Consider the following 16,202-nt stretch of genomic DNA (forward strand, 5'->3'; position numbering starts at 1 on the left):
ACTGCCGAGTCGATACGATAGCCCCTGGGGAAAAAATCACAAAAGAAAATAAATAAATAAACATCCGTGATCTTTCTTCTTGCAAAAAAATTCCCCATTTTTCGAAAACCAGGCAAACATTCTCAGGTTTGTAGCCTTTGATGGACAATATTAAACTTAATGAAACTTACATATTTGAAATCAGCAACATAATTCAATTCTTTCGATATATCTATTGGTATTAAAGTTCCTTTTTTTTAGAGTTTTGGTCACTATTGAGCCGGATCGCTTCTTACTTACAGTTTGCTAACATGAACTGTTTGATACTGGGGAATTCAAATTGGTTATAATGGATATGGCCTGCAAGGATTCCTCAGATCAAGATAAATAAAGTTGCTAATTTTACTAGTGAAACATAAAATTGCCTCTAATATGATATGATTAGTGTAAGTAGGAAAAAATCATGGATATTCTTGTGTTTTACTGAAAACTGAGCTTGTTTGGTTTTTATTTCAGAATTATAACTGTAAAGTCATCGATATAATTGTCACTGGAAGACTATTGAGAGACTCAAAAACTTTTTTTTATTTTAGGTGATTCATGAGATACTCTGTTTGGAAGAAAGCATCCTGTTTTGTTCTTGTCTTTTATTTTGTTTTTGTTTTTCCAATTTTTTCGTTATTATCCCCATGATGAAATATCAAATAAATGTTTCCTTTGCGATCAGTTCTAGTAATTTGTGGAATCCAAATTGGCTATAATGGATAGGCTATCCATTATGGCCTGTATTAATTCCCCAAGTCAAAATAAATAAAATTGCTAATTTTGCTAGTGAAACATCAAATTGGCTCTAATATGATATGGTTAGTATAAGCAGGAACAATTCAAGAATACTCTTGTGTTTTACAGGAAACTGAGTTTTTTTTCAGAATTATAACTAGAAAATTATCGATATAATAGTCACTGAAAGACTATTGAGAGACCCAAAAACAACTCTTTTTTTAGGTTGTTCATGGGATTTTCTATGAAAGAATGCATCCTGTTTTGTTTTTGTTTTTTGTCAATTTTTTAGCTATTTTCCCCATAATAAAATATCAAATAACCTGTTCACTTTACATCAGTTCTAGTAATTTGTGGAATTCGAATTGGTTATTATGGATATGGCCTGCAAGAATTCTCCAAATCAAGATAAATAAATTGCTAATTTGGCTCGTGAAAATTGCCTCTAATATGATATGATTAGTGTAAGCTTGTTCGAGTTGTCAATCTTTTCACTATTATCCCCATAATTAGATATCAAATAACTTGTTCCCTTTACACCAGTTCTAGTAATTTGTGGAATTCAAATCGGCTATAATGGATAGGCTACCCATTATGGCCTGCATCAATTTCTTAAGTCAAGATAAATAAAATTGCTAATTTTCCTAGTGAAACATCAACATGCCTCTAATATAATATGATTAGTGTAAGCAAGAAAAAATCAAGGATATTCTTGCGTTTTACTTAAAACTAAGCTTGTTTAAGTTTTTTTCAGATATTTAACTATAAAGTTATCGATATAATGGCCACTTAAAGACTATTGAAAGACTCACAAACTACTTTAATTTTTCTAAGGCTATTCATGGGATTTTCTGTTTGATAGAAAGCATTTCTCTTTTTCTTTTTTTTGTAAAATCGCTATTATCCCCATAATAAAAGATCAAATAACTTACTCCCTTTCCATTAGTTCTAGTAATTTGAGGAATTCAAGTTGGCTATAATGGATAGGCTATCCGTTATGGCCTGTAAGAATTCCCCAAATCAAGATAAATAAAATTACTAATTTTGTTACTGAAACATCAAATGTTTCAAACAATGTTTCAAACAAAACAATTTTGTCTGAACAGGCTTTAATTAAGTCAAGTGGGATATCCAAGAAACAAGTACTTGGTTTTCTAAGCTTTAAGATTTCATTTTCAACATCAGAGGGAGAAATTAGGGGGAAGGAGGTATTGGTGGGAATAGTTGGACATGGAGCAGTGAAAGGTGGGAGACTTTGAACGATGGAAGCAGGGTACAAGTTCATCTCAGAGAGATTAAAATCACTTCAGAAGAACTTTTTTCCATTAAACTTTTTCCATTTTGGAAGGACAAAGCCTTGCAGTCAAACGTCAATTTGTTTGATATACAGTAGACCAATTTTCAGTAGTAATCCAAGAGCCAAAATTGTAGAGTCCTGAGTCAATAAAAGATCTATAAATGGTTTCAGTAATAGAAAACGACTGTTTAACTTTATCCAGCAGAGATAGGAGGAGGCTAAAGCGGTAACTTCCCCCTTAAGGGGGCAGATTGAAGATGGGTTTGCAAAATTTCAAAATATTTGTCCAATTTAAGTCAAGAGTAGAATTGCCTTTGGTAGTTGGGACCTTTACGAGGTCTTTTCCGAAGGCCTCGACCGAGTCCACTGATTTTTGAATTAAAATGGAGTAGTTGTGGGGCATCAAATCATGGCTAATTGTAGAAAAAGCCAAGACAGATAGTCCAATTGAGTGAGAAGAAAAACCTGGCATTAATTTAAATTGAAATCGTTACATGTAGATTCAAGTTTTGCATCTTGGTTGCATCTGTTTGATTCAAGTTTGATTCTGTTTGATTCTTGGTTGATTCAAGTTTGCATCTGGTTGCGACACAACCAGGAGAAAACGCTTCTGATTACACAATCTTACTCTCCTTTTCGGTGGGAACCAAACGAGATTTCATCCTGCCCAGCATCAACGGAATACCAGATGACTAACGTAGTCCAATAAAATATTTCAGTAACACGTTTTTCTTTATATCAGGCCCCACCTCATAACCTATTACCACTAGTTTGAAACGATGACTCCTGATATATATCAAAGTTGCTGTTATTTCTCTTAAACATCCAAGAATGGTAACAAAAAAGTTAAAGATTGAATTTAAGCTATAATAATTATATGTTAAAAATACTTTTGGATAATTTAAGAGACAATAACAAACCACTTCCAAACAGAAAAATAAACTGTTGAATAGAAATATTACAAAATGTACTTACAGCAACACTGATTAGGCCAATTATTCGCGCATGTCCGTTCAGCTTGCAGCACCATTTCTTTGTGTCATTTTGAAAAACATTCAAGATACCCCGGTTGTCAGCAACTACTGAAACCAAGTTTCTCTCTGTAAATAAATATTTAGGAAGAGATTAAGGTCAATGCTCATGTAAAAAGCTTAAATTTCGTACTCCTTCAAATTAGAAAAAGCCCATAAATTCGTTATCGAAGACAGACCAATAGCAAAAACAGGACAATAGCAAATAACTATACCTAATTCAACATGTCTATCAAAATTCTAAGATAAACAAGAGCTAAGAGCTCATATGGCACTTGTGACGAGGCAAGAAGAGCTACAAGCAAAGAGCTCATATGGTATGAGCTCTAACAAAATTCTAAGAATCAATAGATTGATTTAAAAGGAAAGTCAGAGGCTTAATACCGGTCAGGATTTAAAATAAGAGCTCTGAGTCACGATGTCCTTCTAAATATCAAAATTCATTAAGATCAGATCACCCACTCGTAAGTTATAAATATCTAATTTTTCTAATTTTTCTTCTCCCTTTAGTCCCCCAGATGGTCGAATCTGTGAAAACAACTTTATCAAGTCAATTTGTGCAGCTGCCTGACACGCCTACCAATTTTCATCGTCCTAGCACGTCCAGAAACACCGAACTCGCGTAATCACTGAACCCCTCCCTCCAACTCCCCCAAAGAGAGCCAATCCAGTACGGTTACGTCAATCACGTATCAAGGACATTTACTTATTCTATCGACCAAGCTTCATCCCGATTCCTCCACTCCAAGTATTTTCCAAGATTCCCCCCCCAAACTCCCACAATGTCAAAAGATCTGGTCGGGATTTGAAATAAGAGCTCTGAGACATGAATTCCTTCTAAATATCAAATTTCATTAAGATTAAATTTCCAATCACCTACTCGTAAGATAAAAATACCCCAATTTCCACGTTTTCCAAGAATTCCGGTTTTCCACTCCAACTCCCCCCAATGTCACAGGATTTGGTCGGAATTTAAAATTAGAGCTTTAGAGCAAAAGATCCTTCTAAATATCAAATTTCATTAAGATCTGGTCACCCTTTCGTAAGTTAAAAATACCTCAATTTTCAAAATTACCCCCCCCCCCAACTCTACCAAAGAGATCAGATCCGGTCCGGTTATGTCAGTCATGTATCTTAGACAGGTTTTTATTCTTCCCATCCAGTTTCATCCTGATCTCTCCGCTTTAAGTATTTTCTAAGATTTCTGGTCCCCCCAACTGCCCCCCCCCAATGACGCTGGATGCGGTTCAGATTTAAAATAAGAGATCTGAGTTACGAGGTCCTTCTAAATATGAAGTTTCATGAAGATCCGATCACTCCTTCGTAAGTTAAAAATACCCCATTTTTTCTAATATTTCAGAATTAATCCTCCCCCCAACTCCCCCAATAGAGCGGATCCGTTCTAATTATGTAAATCAAGTATCTAAGACTTCTTCTAATTTTTTCAGCCAATTTTCATCCCGATCCCTCAAATCTAAGCGTTTTACATGATTTTAGGTTCCCCCATCCCAAACTCCCCCCCCCAATGTCACCAGATTCGTTCGCAATTATGAATAAGAGCTTTGAGACAAAACTATCCTTCTAAATATTAAATTTCATTGAGGTCCAATCACCCATTCGTAAGTTAAAAGTACCTCATATTTTCTAATTTTTCAAAATTGACACACCCCCCCCCCAACTACCCCAAAGAGAGTGGACCAGTTCCGGTTATGTGAATCATGTATCTAGGACTTGTGCTTATTTTTCCCACCAAGTTTCATCCCGATCCCTCCGCTCAAAGTATTTTGCAAGATTTTAGGTTTCCCCCTCCCAACTCCCCCCCATGTCACCAGATCCGGTCGAGATTTAAAACAAGAGCTCTGAGACACGATATCCTTCTAAATAACAAATTTTATTGAGATCCGAGCACCTGTTCGTAAGTTAAAAATACCTCATTTTTTCTAATTTTTCAGAATTATCCCCCCCCTCTACCCCAAAGAGAGCGGATCCGTTCCGGTTATGTCAATCATGTATCTAGGACTTGTGCTTATTTTTCCCACGAGGTTTCATCCCGATCCCTCCACTCCAAGTGTTTTCCTAGATTTTAGGTTTCCCTCTACCAACTCCCCCCCCCAATGTCACCAGGTCCGGTCGAGATTTAAAATAAGAGCTCTGAGACACGATATCCTTCTAAATATCAAGTTTTATTAGGATCCGATCACCCGTTCGTAAGTTAAAAATGCCTCATTTCTTCTAATTTTTCAGAATTAATTCCCCCCCCCCAACTACCCCAAAGAGAGCGTATCCGTTCCGGTTACGTCAATCATGCATCTAGGACTTGTGCTTATTGTTCCCACCAAGTTTCATCCCGATCCCTCCACTCTAAGTGTTTTCCGTGATTTTAGGTTTTCCCCTCCCCACTCCCCCCAATGTCAATAGGTCCGGTGGGGATTTAAAAAAGATCTCTGAGGCACGATATCCTTCTAAATATCAGATTTCATTGAGATCCGATCACCCGTTCGTAACTTAAATATGCCTCATTTTTTCTAATTTTTTAGAATTAACCACACACACCCCCCCCCAACTACCCCAAAGAGAGTGGATCCGTTCTAGTTATGTCAATGATGTTTCTAGGACTTGTGCTCCTTTTTCCCACCAAGTTTCATCCCGATCCCTCTACTCTATGTGTTTTCCAAGATTTTAGGTTTCCCCCTCTCAACCCCCCCTCAATGTCACCAGGTCCGGTCGGGATTTAAAATAAGAGCTCTGAGACATGATATCCTTCTAAATATAAAGTTTCATTGATATCCGATCACCCGTTCGTAAGTTTAAAATGCCTCATTTTTTCTAATTTTTCAGAATTAGCCCCCCCCCCAACTACCCCAAAGAGAGCGGATCCGTTCCGGTTATTCCAATCATGTATCTAGGACTTGTGCTTATTTTTCCCGCCAAGTTTAATCCCGATCCCTCTAAGTGTTTTCCAAGATTTTAGGTTTCCCCCTGCTAACTCCCCCCCCCCCCCCCCAATGTCACCAGATCCGATCGGGATTTGAAATAACAGCTATGAAACACGATATCCTTCCAAACATCAAAGATCTGATCAACAGTTCGTAAGTTAAAAATGCTTCTATTTTTCTATTTTTCCGCATTAACGGGCCCCCCACTCCCTCCCAGATAGTCAAATCGGAAAAACGACTATTTCTAATGTAAGCTGGTCCGGTCCCTGATACGCCACCGAATTTCATCGTCCTAGCTTACCTGGAAGTGCCTAAAGTAGCAAAACCGGGACCGACAGACCGACAGAATTTGCGATTGATATATGTCACTTGGTTGATACCAGTGCCATAAAAACTAAAATTATTTAAATACCACTAACATAAGCTAAGAATCATAAGAAAGAAATTAAATATTCAATAATAAAGACTAGACACTAAAGTTCAGAATTTAAGAACAAAAACGAAAGATAAAACTAAAATAAAACAAGAGCTAAGAGATCATATGGCACTTGTGACGAGACAAGAAGAGCTAAGAGCCAAGAGATCATATGGTATGAGCTCTAGCAAAATTCTATGAATCAATAGATTGATTTATAAGGAAAATAAGAGGCTTAATGCCGGTCAGGATTTAAAATAAGAGCTCTGAGTCACGATGTCCTTCTAAATATGAAAATTCATTGAGATCCGATCACCCACTCGTATGTTATAAATACCTAATTTTTTCTAATTTTTCCTCTCCGTTTAGCCCCCCAGATGGTCGAATCTGGGAAAACGACTTTATCAAGTCAATTTGTGCAGCTCCCTGACACGCCTACCAATTTTCATCGTCCTAGCACGTCCAGAATCACAAAATTCGCCAAATCACTGAACCCCTCATCCCAACTCCCCCAAACAAAGCGAGTCCAGTACGGTTCCGTCAATCACATATCAAGGACATTTGCTTATTCTATCCACCAAGCTTCATCCCGACTCCTCCACTCCAAGTGTTTTCCAAGATTTCCCCCTCCAACTCCCCCCAACGTCAAAAGATCTGGTCGGGATTTGAAATAAGAGCTCTGAGACATGAATTCCTTCTAAATATCAAATTTCATTAAGATCTGATCACCTACTCATAAAATAAAAATACCCCAATTTTCACGTTTTCAAAGAATTCCTGTTTCCCCCTCCAAATCCCCCCAATATCACAGGATCTGGACGGAATTTAAAATTAGAGCTTTAAAGCGCAAGATCCTTCTAAATATCAAATTTCATTAAGACCTGGTCACCCTATCGTAAGGTACAAATACCACAATTTTCAAAATTATCTTAGACAAATTGTCTTAGACAGGTTTTTCTTCCCATCCAGTTTCATCCTGATCTCACCGCTTAAGTATTTTCGAAAGTAAAACAGTTCAAAATAGGGATGATACCTTTTTATTGACAGTGATAGATATAAAATTATTTAACTGGATATTTCGAACACATATACAGTGTTCATCATCAGCAGTAATTATTTCTAATTATTTCTGTTCCGTCTTCGAAGTTATCTACGTTAAGTATTTTCTAAGATTTCGGGTTCCCCTCAACTGCCCCCCCCCCCAATTACGCTGGATCCGGTTGAGATTTAAAATAAGAGATCTGAGTCATTTTTTCTAATCATTTTTTCTAATTTTTCAGAATTAACTCCCCCCCCCCTAATAGAGCAGATCCGTTCCAATGATGTAAATCACGTATCTAAGACTTCTGCTTATTTTTCCCACCAAGTTTCATCCCGATCCCTCCAATCTAAGTGTTTTCAATGATTTTACGTTTCCCCACCCCAAACTCCTCCCAATGTCACCAGATCCGGTCGGGACTTAAAATAAGAGCTTTGAGACACGATACCCTTCTAAATATCAAATTTCATTGAGATCCGATAACCCGTTCGTAAGTTAAAAATACCTCATTTTTTCTAATTTTTCAGAATTACCCCCCCCCCAACTACCCCAAAGAGAGCGGATCCATTCCGGTTATGTCAATCATGTATCTAGGACTTGTGCTTATTTTTCCCACCAAGTTTCATCCCGATCCCACGACTATAAGTGTTTTCCAAGTTTTAGGCTTCACCCTCCCAACTCCCTCCCCCCCCCCCCCAATGTCACCAGATGCGATTGGGATTTAAAATAAGAGTTCTGAGACACGATATCCTTCTAAATATCAAATTTCATTGAGATTCGATCACCCGTTCGTAAGTTAAAAATACCTCATTTATTCGAATTTTTCAGAATTAATCCCCCCCCAATTACCCCAAAGAGAGCGGATCCGTTCCGGTTATGTTAATCATGTATCTAGGACTTGTGCTTATTTTTCCCACCACGTTTCATCCTGATCCCTCCACTCTAAGTGTTTTCCGGGTTTTAGGTTTCCCCCTCCCAACTCCCCCCAGTGTCACCAGATCTGTTCGGGATTTAAAATAAGAGCTCTGAGACACGATATCCTTCTGAATATCAAATTTCATTGAGACCCAATCACCCGTTCGTAAATTAAAATACCTCATTTTTTCTAATTTTTCAGAATTAACCCCCCCCCCCCAGCTACCCCAAAGAGAGCGGGTCCGTTCCAGTTATGTCAATCATGTATCTAGGACTTGTGCTTATTTTTCCTACCAAGTATCATCCCGATCCCACCACTTTAAGTGTTTTCCAATATTTTAGGTTTCCCCTCCCAACTCCCCCCAATGTCACCAGATCCGGTCGGGATTCAAAATAACAGCTTTGAGACACGATATCCTTCCAAACATCAAATTTCATTAAGACCTGATCAATCGTTCGTAAGTTAAAAATACTTCAATTTTTCTATTTTTTCCGAATTAACGGGCCCCCCACTCGCCCCCCCCAGATGGTCAAATCGGGAAAAAGACTATTTCTAATTTAATCTGGTCTGGTCCCTGACACGCCTGCCACATTTCATCGTCCTAGCTTACCTGGAAGTGCCTAAAGTAGCAAAACCGGGACCGACAGACCGACCGACCGACAGAATTTGCGATTGCTATATGTCACTTGGTTAATAGCAAGTGCCATAAAAAAACACAAACTACTGTCAAAGACGGAATTATAAATTAATAATTATAAATCCTATATAATTATCAAACAGTTCGTGGTAACGAACTGTAGTAAGGAGCGACCCGGCTGAATAGTAAACGAAACTCTAAAAAACGGAAGTTTGATGTTAAAAGATACATCAAAAGAATCGAATTTTCATGCTGATTTTAAATATATAAGTGTCATCAAATTTAATCTTTGTCTTCAAAAGTTATGAGCCTAAGAAAATTTGCCTGATTTTGGAAAATAGGAAAAATTCTCATGCAGCATTGCAAGACCCGAACAGCATCGCTAATTACAAGGTTCAGTGAGTGGTTTCGACATGGTCGGTAAAAAGCACATGGATTAAAATCACAAATCCGTTTCTGAGCTCGGAATTTTGATGCTAAAAGATACATCAAAAGGATCAAATTTTTATGTTGATTCTAAATATATAAGTTTCATCAAATTTAGTCTTTTTCGTCAAAAGTTACGAGCCTGAGAAAATTTGCCTTATTTTGGAAAATAGGGGGAAACACCCTCTAAAAGTCATAGAATCTTAACGAAAATCACACATCATCGCATTCAGCGTATCAGAGAACCCTATAGCAAAAATTTCAAGCTACTATCTACAAAAATGTGGAATTTCGTATTTTTTGCCAGAAGACAGATCACGGGTGCGTGTTTATTTGTCGTTTCTTTTTTTTCTTTTTTTCCAGGGGTCATCGTATCGACCAAGTGGTCCTAGAATGTTGCAAGAGGGCTCATTCTAACAGAAATAAAAAGTTCTAGTGCCCATTTTAAGTGACCAAAAAATTGGAGGGCACCTAGGGCCCCTCCCACGCTCATTTTTTCCCAAAGTCAACGGATCAAAATTTTGAGATGGCCATTTTGTTCCGCATAGTCGAAAACATTAATAACTATGTCTTTGGGGATGATTTACTCCTCCACAGTCCTTGGGAGAGGGGCTTAAAGTTACAAACTTCGTCCAGTGTTTACATACAGTAATGGTTTTTGGGAAGTGTACAGACGTTTTCAGGGGGATTTTTTTGGTTTGGGGTTGGGGTTGAGGGGAGGGGGCTATGTGGGAGGATCTTTCCTTGGAGGAATATGTCATGGGGGAAGAGAAATTCAATGAAAAGGGAGCGGGATTTTCTAACATTACTATAAAAAAAACAATGAAAAAACAAACATGAAAAAGTTTTTTCAATTGAAAGTAAGGAGTGGCATTAAAACTTAAAACGAACAGATATTATTACGCTTATGAGGGGCTCTAAAAATACTTTAGCATAAAGAGCGAGGTATTCAGGAGGAAATAAATACCTTGCTCTTTATGCTAAAGTATTTTTAGTAATTTCAACTATTTATTCTACGGCCTTTCTGATTCAGGGTCATTCTTAAAGAATTGGGACAAAACTTAAGATTTAGTGTAAAGAGCGAGGTATTAAAGAGGGGACAAACCCCCTCATATACATAATAAAAATATAAGAATATAAAAGTTTGTTATGTACATTAATTCTTAAGTTACGTATATTTTTTACTAATAAAAACGTTCGTTAAAAATTAAAAGTTCTAGTTACCTTATTAAGTAGTCGAAAAATTGGAGGGCAACTAGGCCTCCTTCCCCACCCCTTATTTCTCAAAATCATCTGATCAAAACTAAGAGAAAGCCATTTAGCCAAAAAAAAGAACTAATATGCAAATTTCATTTTAATAATTTATGTGCGGAGAGCCAAAATCAAAAACGCATTAATTCAAAAACGTTCAGAAATTAAACAAAAAAAACTAGTTTTTTTTAACTGAAAGTTAGCGACATTAAAACTTAAAACGAACAGAAATTACTCCGTATATGAAATGGGTTGTCCCCTCCGCAATCCCTCGCTCTTTAAGCTAAAGTTGGACTCTTTGCCACAATTCTACTCTTTAAAACAATTAAAAACTTCAGCGTAAAGAGCGAGGGATTGCGGAGGGGACAACCCATTTCATATACGGAGTAATTTCTGTTCGTTTTAATTTTTAATGTTGCTCCTTACTTTCAGTTAAAAAAACTAGTTTTTTTGTTTATAATAGCTTAAAAATTGATGCTCAAAAGTGACTGGAGGGCAAAAAACCCCCTTCTCATACCCACCATCTCCCCAAACATATCCGATCAAAATTAAGAGATACTATTTTGTCTAATGTAACTGAAAGGTCCGTAAATTCTGTCTTTAATGATGACATCCCCCCAGAACCCTCAGGGCAAGCATTATCATATGGGTCCTGAGGGCATGTAAGGTACACATAAAAAGGATGATCGTAAAAACTCTGGAATAGACTCATTTGATTGAAAATCGGATGTTCTAGTTTTATTTTTAAGATTCTGAGTGTTCAGACATTGGACCCCCCCCCCCAAACAAAAACTTCATATTTTCCAGAAATAATTTAGATTGCCATTTGTTGGCATAGATACTTCGAAAAGAGCTCATCGATTGAGAATTGAAAGTAGTAGTGCTCTTCTCACTAATAGAGAGTGATTGGAGCGCAACTAACCTCCTTCCCCCACCCAGCATCAGTGATTGAATCAATTGAGTGAACAGTAATCAATGACTGAAGTCCTGAAAGCACCAGTGGCATGGATCGTGTCATTTTCCCTAACTACACATCTGGTTTCTCCTTGTACAGTTGTATATTTCTTTAAGCGTTATTCAGTGGAACACCAAGAGTTGGCAATAGCAACTCTCCCCTCCTAGGTGTTCTTCAACAAAACCCGTCACGATCATATTCATCATTACAATATAAAACATCTTCAATATATCCCTGTAAACACTTTCTGTATGAAATCAAATAAAAAAAAACTACTTTTTTTAGCTGAAAGTAAGGAGCGACATTAAAACTTAAAACGAACAGAAATTACTCCGTATATGAAATGGGTTGTCCCCTCCACAATCCCTCGCTCTTTACGTTAAAGTTTTTAATTGTTTTAAAAAGTAGAATGGTGGCAAAGAGTCAAACTTTAGCGTAAAGAGCGAGGGATTGCGGAGGGGACAACCCATTTCATATACGGAGTAATTTCTGTTCGTTTTAAGTTTTAATGTCGCTCCTTACTTTCAGCTAAAAAAAATGTTTTTTTTTTTAATTTAATTTCTAACCGTTTTTGAATTGATGCATGTTTGGTTTTGGCTCTCCGCACATAAATTAAGAAAATGAAATTTGTATATTAATTCTTTTTTTGGCTAAATGGCTTTCTCTTAGTTTTGATTAGACGATTTTGAGAAATAAGGGGTGGAGAAGGAGGCCTAGTTGCCCTCCAATTTTTCGGCTACTTAAAAAGGCAACTAGAACTTTTAATTTTTAACGAACGTTTTTATTAGTAAAAAATATACGTAACATAAGAATTAACTTACGTAACAAACTTTCATGATCTTATATTTTTATTATGTATACGAGGGGGTTTGTACCCTCGTTAATACCTCGCTCTTTGCACTAAATCGTAAGTTTTGTCCCAATTCTTTAAGAATGACCCCTGAATCAGAAAGGCCGTAGAATAAATAGTTGAAATTACTAAAAATACTTTAGCATAAAGAGCGAGGTATATATCTCCTCCTAAATACCTCGCTCTTTATGCTAAAGTATTTTTAGAACCCCTTATATGCGTAATAATCTCTGTTCGTTTTAAGTTTAAATGCTACTCCTTCCTTTCATTTGAAAAAACGTTTTCATGTTTATTTTTCATTGTTTTCTTATAGTAATGCTAGAAAATCCTGTGCCCTTTTCATTGCATTTTTCTTCCCCCAAGACAGATTCCTCTAAGAAAAGATCCTCCAACATAGCCCCCTTCCCTCAGCCCCACCCCCAAACAAAATAAAGTCCCCCTGAAAACGTACACTTCCCCTGTACACTTCCCAATAACCATTACTATATGTAAACACTGGTCAAAGTTTGTAACTTGCAGCCCCTCCCCCAGGGATTGTGGGGGAGTAAGTCATCCCCAAAGACATAATTATTATGGTTTTCGACTATGATGAACAAAATGGCTATCTCAAAATTTTGATCCGTTGACTTTGGGAAAAAATGAGCGTTGGAGGGGGCCTAAATGTCCTTCAATTTTTTTGGTCACTTAAAAAGGGCACTAGAACTTTTCATTTCCGTTAGAATGAGCCTTCTTGCGATATTCTAGGACCACTTGGTCGATACGATGACCCCTGGGAAAAAGAAAAAAACAACAAACAAACAAATAAACACGCACCCGTGATTTGTCTTCTGACAAAAAATACAAAATTCCACATTTTTGTAGATAGGAGCTTGAAACTTCTACAATAGGGTTCTCTGATACGCTGAATCTGATGGTGTCATTTTCGTTAAGATTCTACGACTTTTAGGGGTGTTTCTCCCTATTTTCTTAAATAAGGCACATTTTCTCAGGCTCGTAACTTTTGATGGGTAAGACTAAACTTGATGAAACTTATATATTTAAAATCAGCATTAAAATGCGATTCTTTTGATGTAGCTATTGATATCAAAATTTAATTTTTTAGAGTTTTGGTTACTATTGAGCCGGGTCGCTCCTTACTACAGTACGTTACCACGAACTGTTCGATTCTGCCAGTTAACATTAGGAACTGAATTATGTAATCCTTATTCAAAAACTAAAGACTTACAAGTCATTTTCAACCCATTCAATACTAAGATTTCTAATAGAAAAATTGCATCCGTTTATCCTGATCACGTTTATCTGTTTATCACAAACTTCGTTAGTCAATCTCGGGCGATGGTCTTGGCAGTTGGTTTGATAAGTTATTTCGCTCTCCACTACCCATTTCTAAGAAATATATTGTACCGGATTCCACGGATTTTGCATCCTCTACGCTACACGACTGGGGCTCTGGCACGGATTGGAAAAAATAAGTATTTTGGTAAATCTCAGGTCTGGCGCAAGATCCATTGGCAAGCGATTGAAATCTCAACAAAATAGAAAAGGTTTTAAAAGGTCGAAAACGCTGCATTACTCATCAGCCTCTGCTCAGGTCAGAAATGAATGACATCACTCCTGTCAAAGAAAAAGAAACTAAGAAAATCAAGGAATAAAATTGTTAGATAAAAAAGGATTTCTTTTCCAAGATTGAAATGGCATATATACCACACAAGGAATCCCGTATATCAATCACTTCGTCTTTAAATCATTTCAATGTAGAAAATATTGATGTGAAAAACATGGCTACTATGAACGATTCTACCCACAACAACCACTCTCTAACACCATTCATTCCCAATGAAGATTATTTCTTGGATTTGTCATCCATATTTATAGATTTACAAGTCGAAGTCAATAAATCTGACCATAAAATGCAATGACAAGTCCTAGTGATGGAAAATCTTATGAAAATTGTGTATTACATAATTTATTTCGACAATTCAGTACTCAAATTATTCGAGCAACATACAGTTCACGGTGACGGCACCAAAATCATATATGGAATCGAGGAGTTCAGCCAATGGATATGAATAGAAGACAGACACTGGCACTAAAAATACATTTCAAGAGGGTGAAAACTAGTGAATTACATTTAGTTACGAAAATAAATCCTTCCCTAGTAATTTATACTGCTATGTTTGGCACTCTTGTCTTTGTATCATTGCTGCTTCCAACTCCGCTATCAACTACCAATAGTGTTAAACAAACCACTCATTATTGCTAGTATGTCTTCTCAAACAAAAACTTGATGAAAAAGATATATTCAAACTGTTTTTTCTCTGAATTCTGCCTTCTTACTAGTAAAAAATACATTTAAAATCCAGCCTTATACTGGATCTGGTTGCCACGACGGGTTACTAAGGCCTCGTGATAAAATGGAAATTATAATTCTCATAGAAAAATGTAAATCATGTAGTGGTAATAATGAAATAAATTATGTAGTCGTAGCGATGAAATTAATTATGTAGGTGTTGGACCCATTTACCCACAACTACTACTGAACCGCTTTCGAAGTTTCTATGACAACTCCTAGGCCAGGGTAAGAAGTACCGTGACCTAGAGAACAAAAAAATGAAAAAAAATAAATCATGCATTGTGCTCACATCACTCTTTACATAGGCAGTGCCATTGCGCTGCCTATAACTAACCATAAGATGCCAATGGTATAAGCTTAATCACCTCAAGGTCTGGCGCCATTCACTCAAAAGGCACACATAGAGTTTGTGGTCACTCGGACTACCATTGGTATAAATTTTAGTGTAACCGCAGCAGCATTCATTGGGATGTACTTGTATAAACTGGTGTAAGGCATAATACTCCCAACCATTTGTTAGCTCATTCCAAAGTTTATAACATTTCCTTGGCTTTCCTTTAGTTTTAATACCTCTTGAGCTTAAATAGTAGCGTCTCTTTATTTACATTAATATTTTTTTACCAAGCTTATTTTTTATGTATTGATAAGAATGAGACATAAGAACATCTTAATTTCCAAAAATTCGATAAGGAAGATTCGAACCTCAGTTGGGGAAGAAAGTAATTCGATTTAAAAGCTCATCAACGGTAAAATTTAATATCTGTAGAAAACTTCGTTTTCGGCTCGTGTGCCAATCCCTTTGAAAATCATATTTACTTCTTCTTTCATAGTAAAGACAATATTAAATTGTCCGTGTCCAAGAGCAACAGAACTTCTCAAAGAATGGATTTTCGTTAGGGAATGGATGAGAGAAGGATATACTTCTTTGAGAATGAATATGCCTGTATAAGTATTTTAGAATATTGAAAAGAAAGAGAAAAATAAAATCGATATGAAGAATCTGAGAAACACATAAGATAATAAACTTTTCTCGAAAAGAGGCTACTATCAAACTATGCTGCATTTTTATCTAACTGTACTTATAAAAAGCTAGTTTCAGTGGTATATTGAAGAGAGGGTATAAAAGGAGAAGAGGGCTAGACGCAAAACCCTTCTACGTCAGTTTTTTTTTGCAACCTTGAAACTGCTTGGGACTTCCTTAATCAAGTTTATTGGTTAAATTCAATCAGGTTTTTGGCCCCAAACATTTGTTAGAATGACACAACACATACGTCACATGGGGCACGCCCAAAGTCGACCCTCTCTCGCTTGTCATTTTCTTTTAGAGTTATTTACTG

General features: G+C 36.7%; 1 protein-coding gene across 3 annotated transcripts in view; it reads right to left on the minus strand.

Annotated features, from left to right (window-relative positions):
* Positions 1-16,202, minus strand: part of LOC136033828 (uncharacterized) — a 101,257-nt gene that overhangs the window by 63,597 nt on the left and 21,458 nt on the right. For all 3 annotated transcript variants that reach the window (XM_065714766.1, XM_065714765.1, XM_065714767.1), the window contains exon 6: positions 3,032-3,156. In XM_065714766.1, the coding sequence (XP_065570838.1) occupies positions 3,032-3,156 (125 nt within the window). The remainder of the gene's footprint in view (positions 1-3,031; positions 3,157-16,202) is intronic.

Source organism: Artemia franciscana, chromosome 12 (genome assembly GCF_032884065.1).
Source record: "Artemia franciscana chromosome 12, ASM3288406v1, whole genome shotgun sequence".
Taxonomy (NCBI): Eukaryota; Metazoa; Arthropoda; class Branchiopoda; order Anostraca; family Artemiidae; genus Artemia; species Artemia franciscana.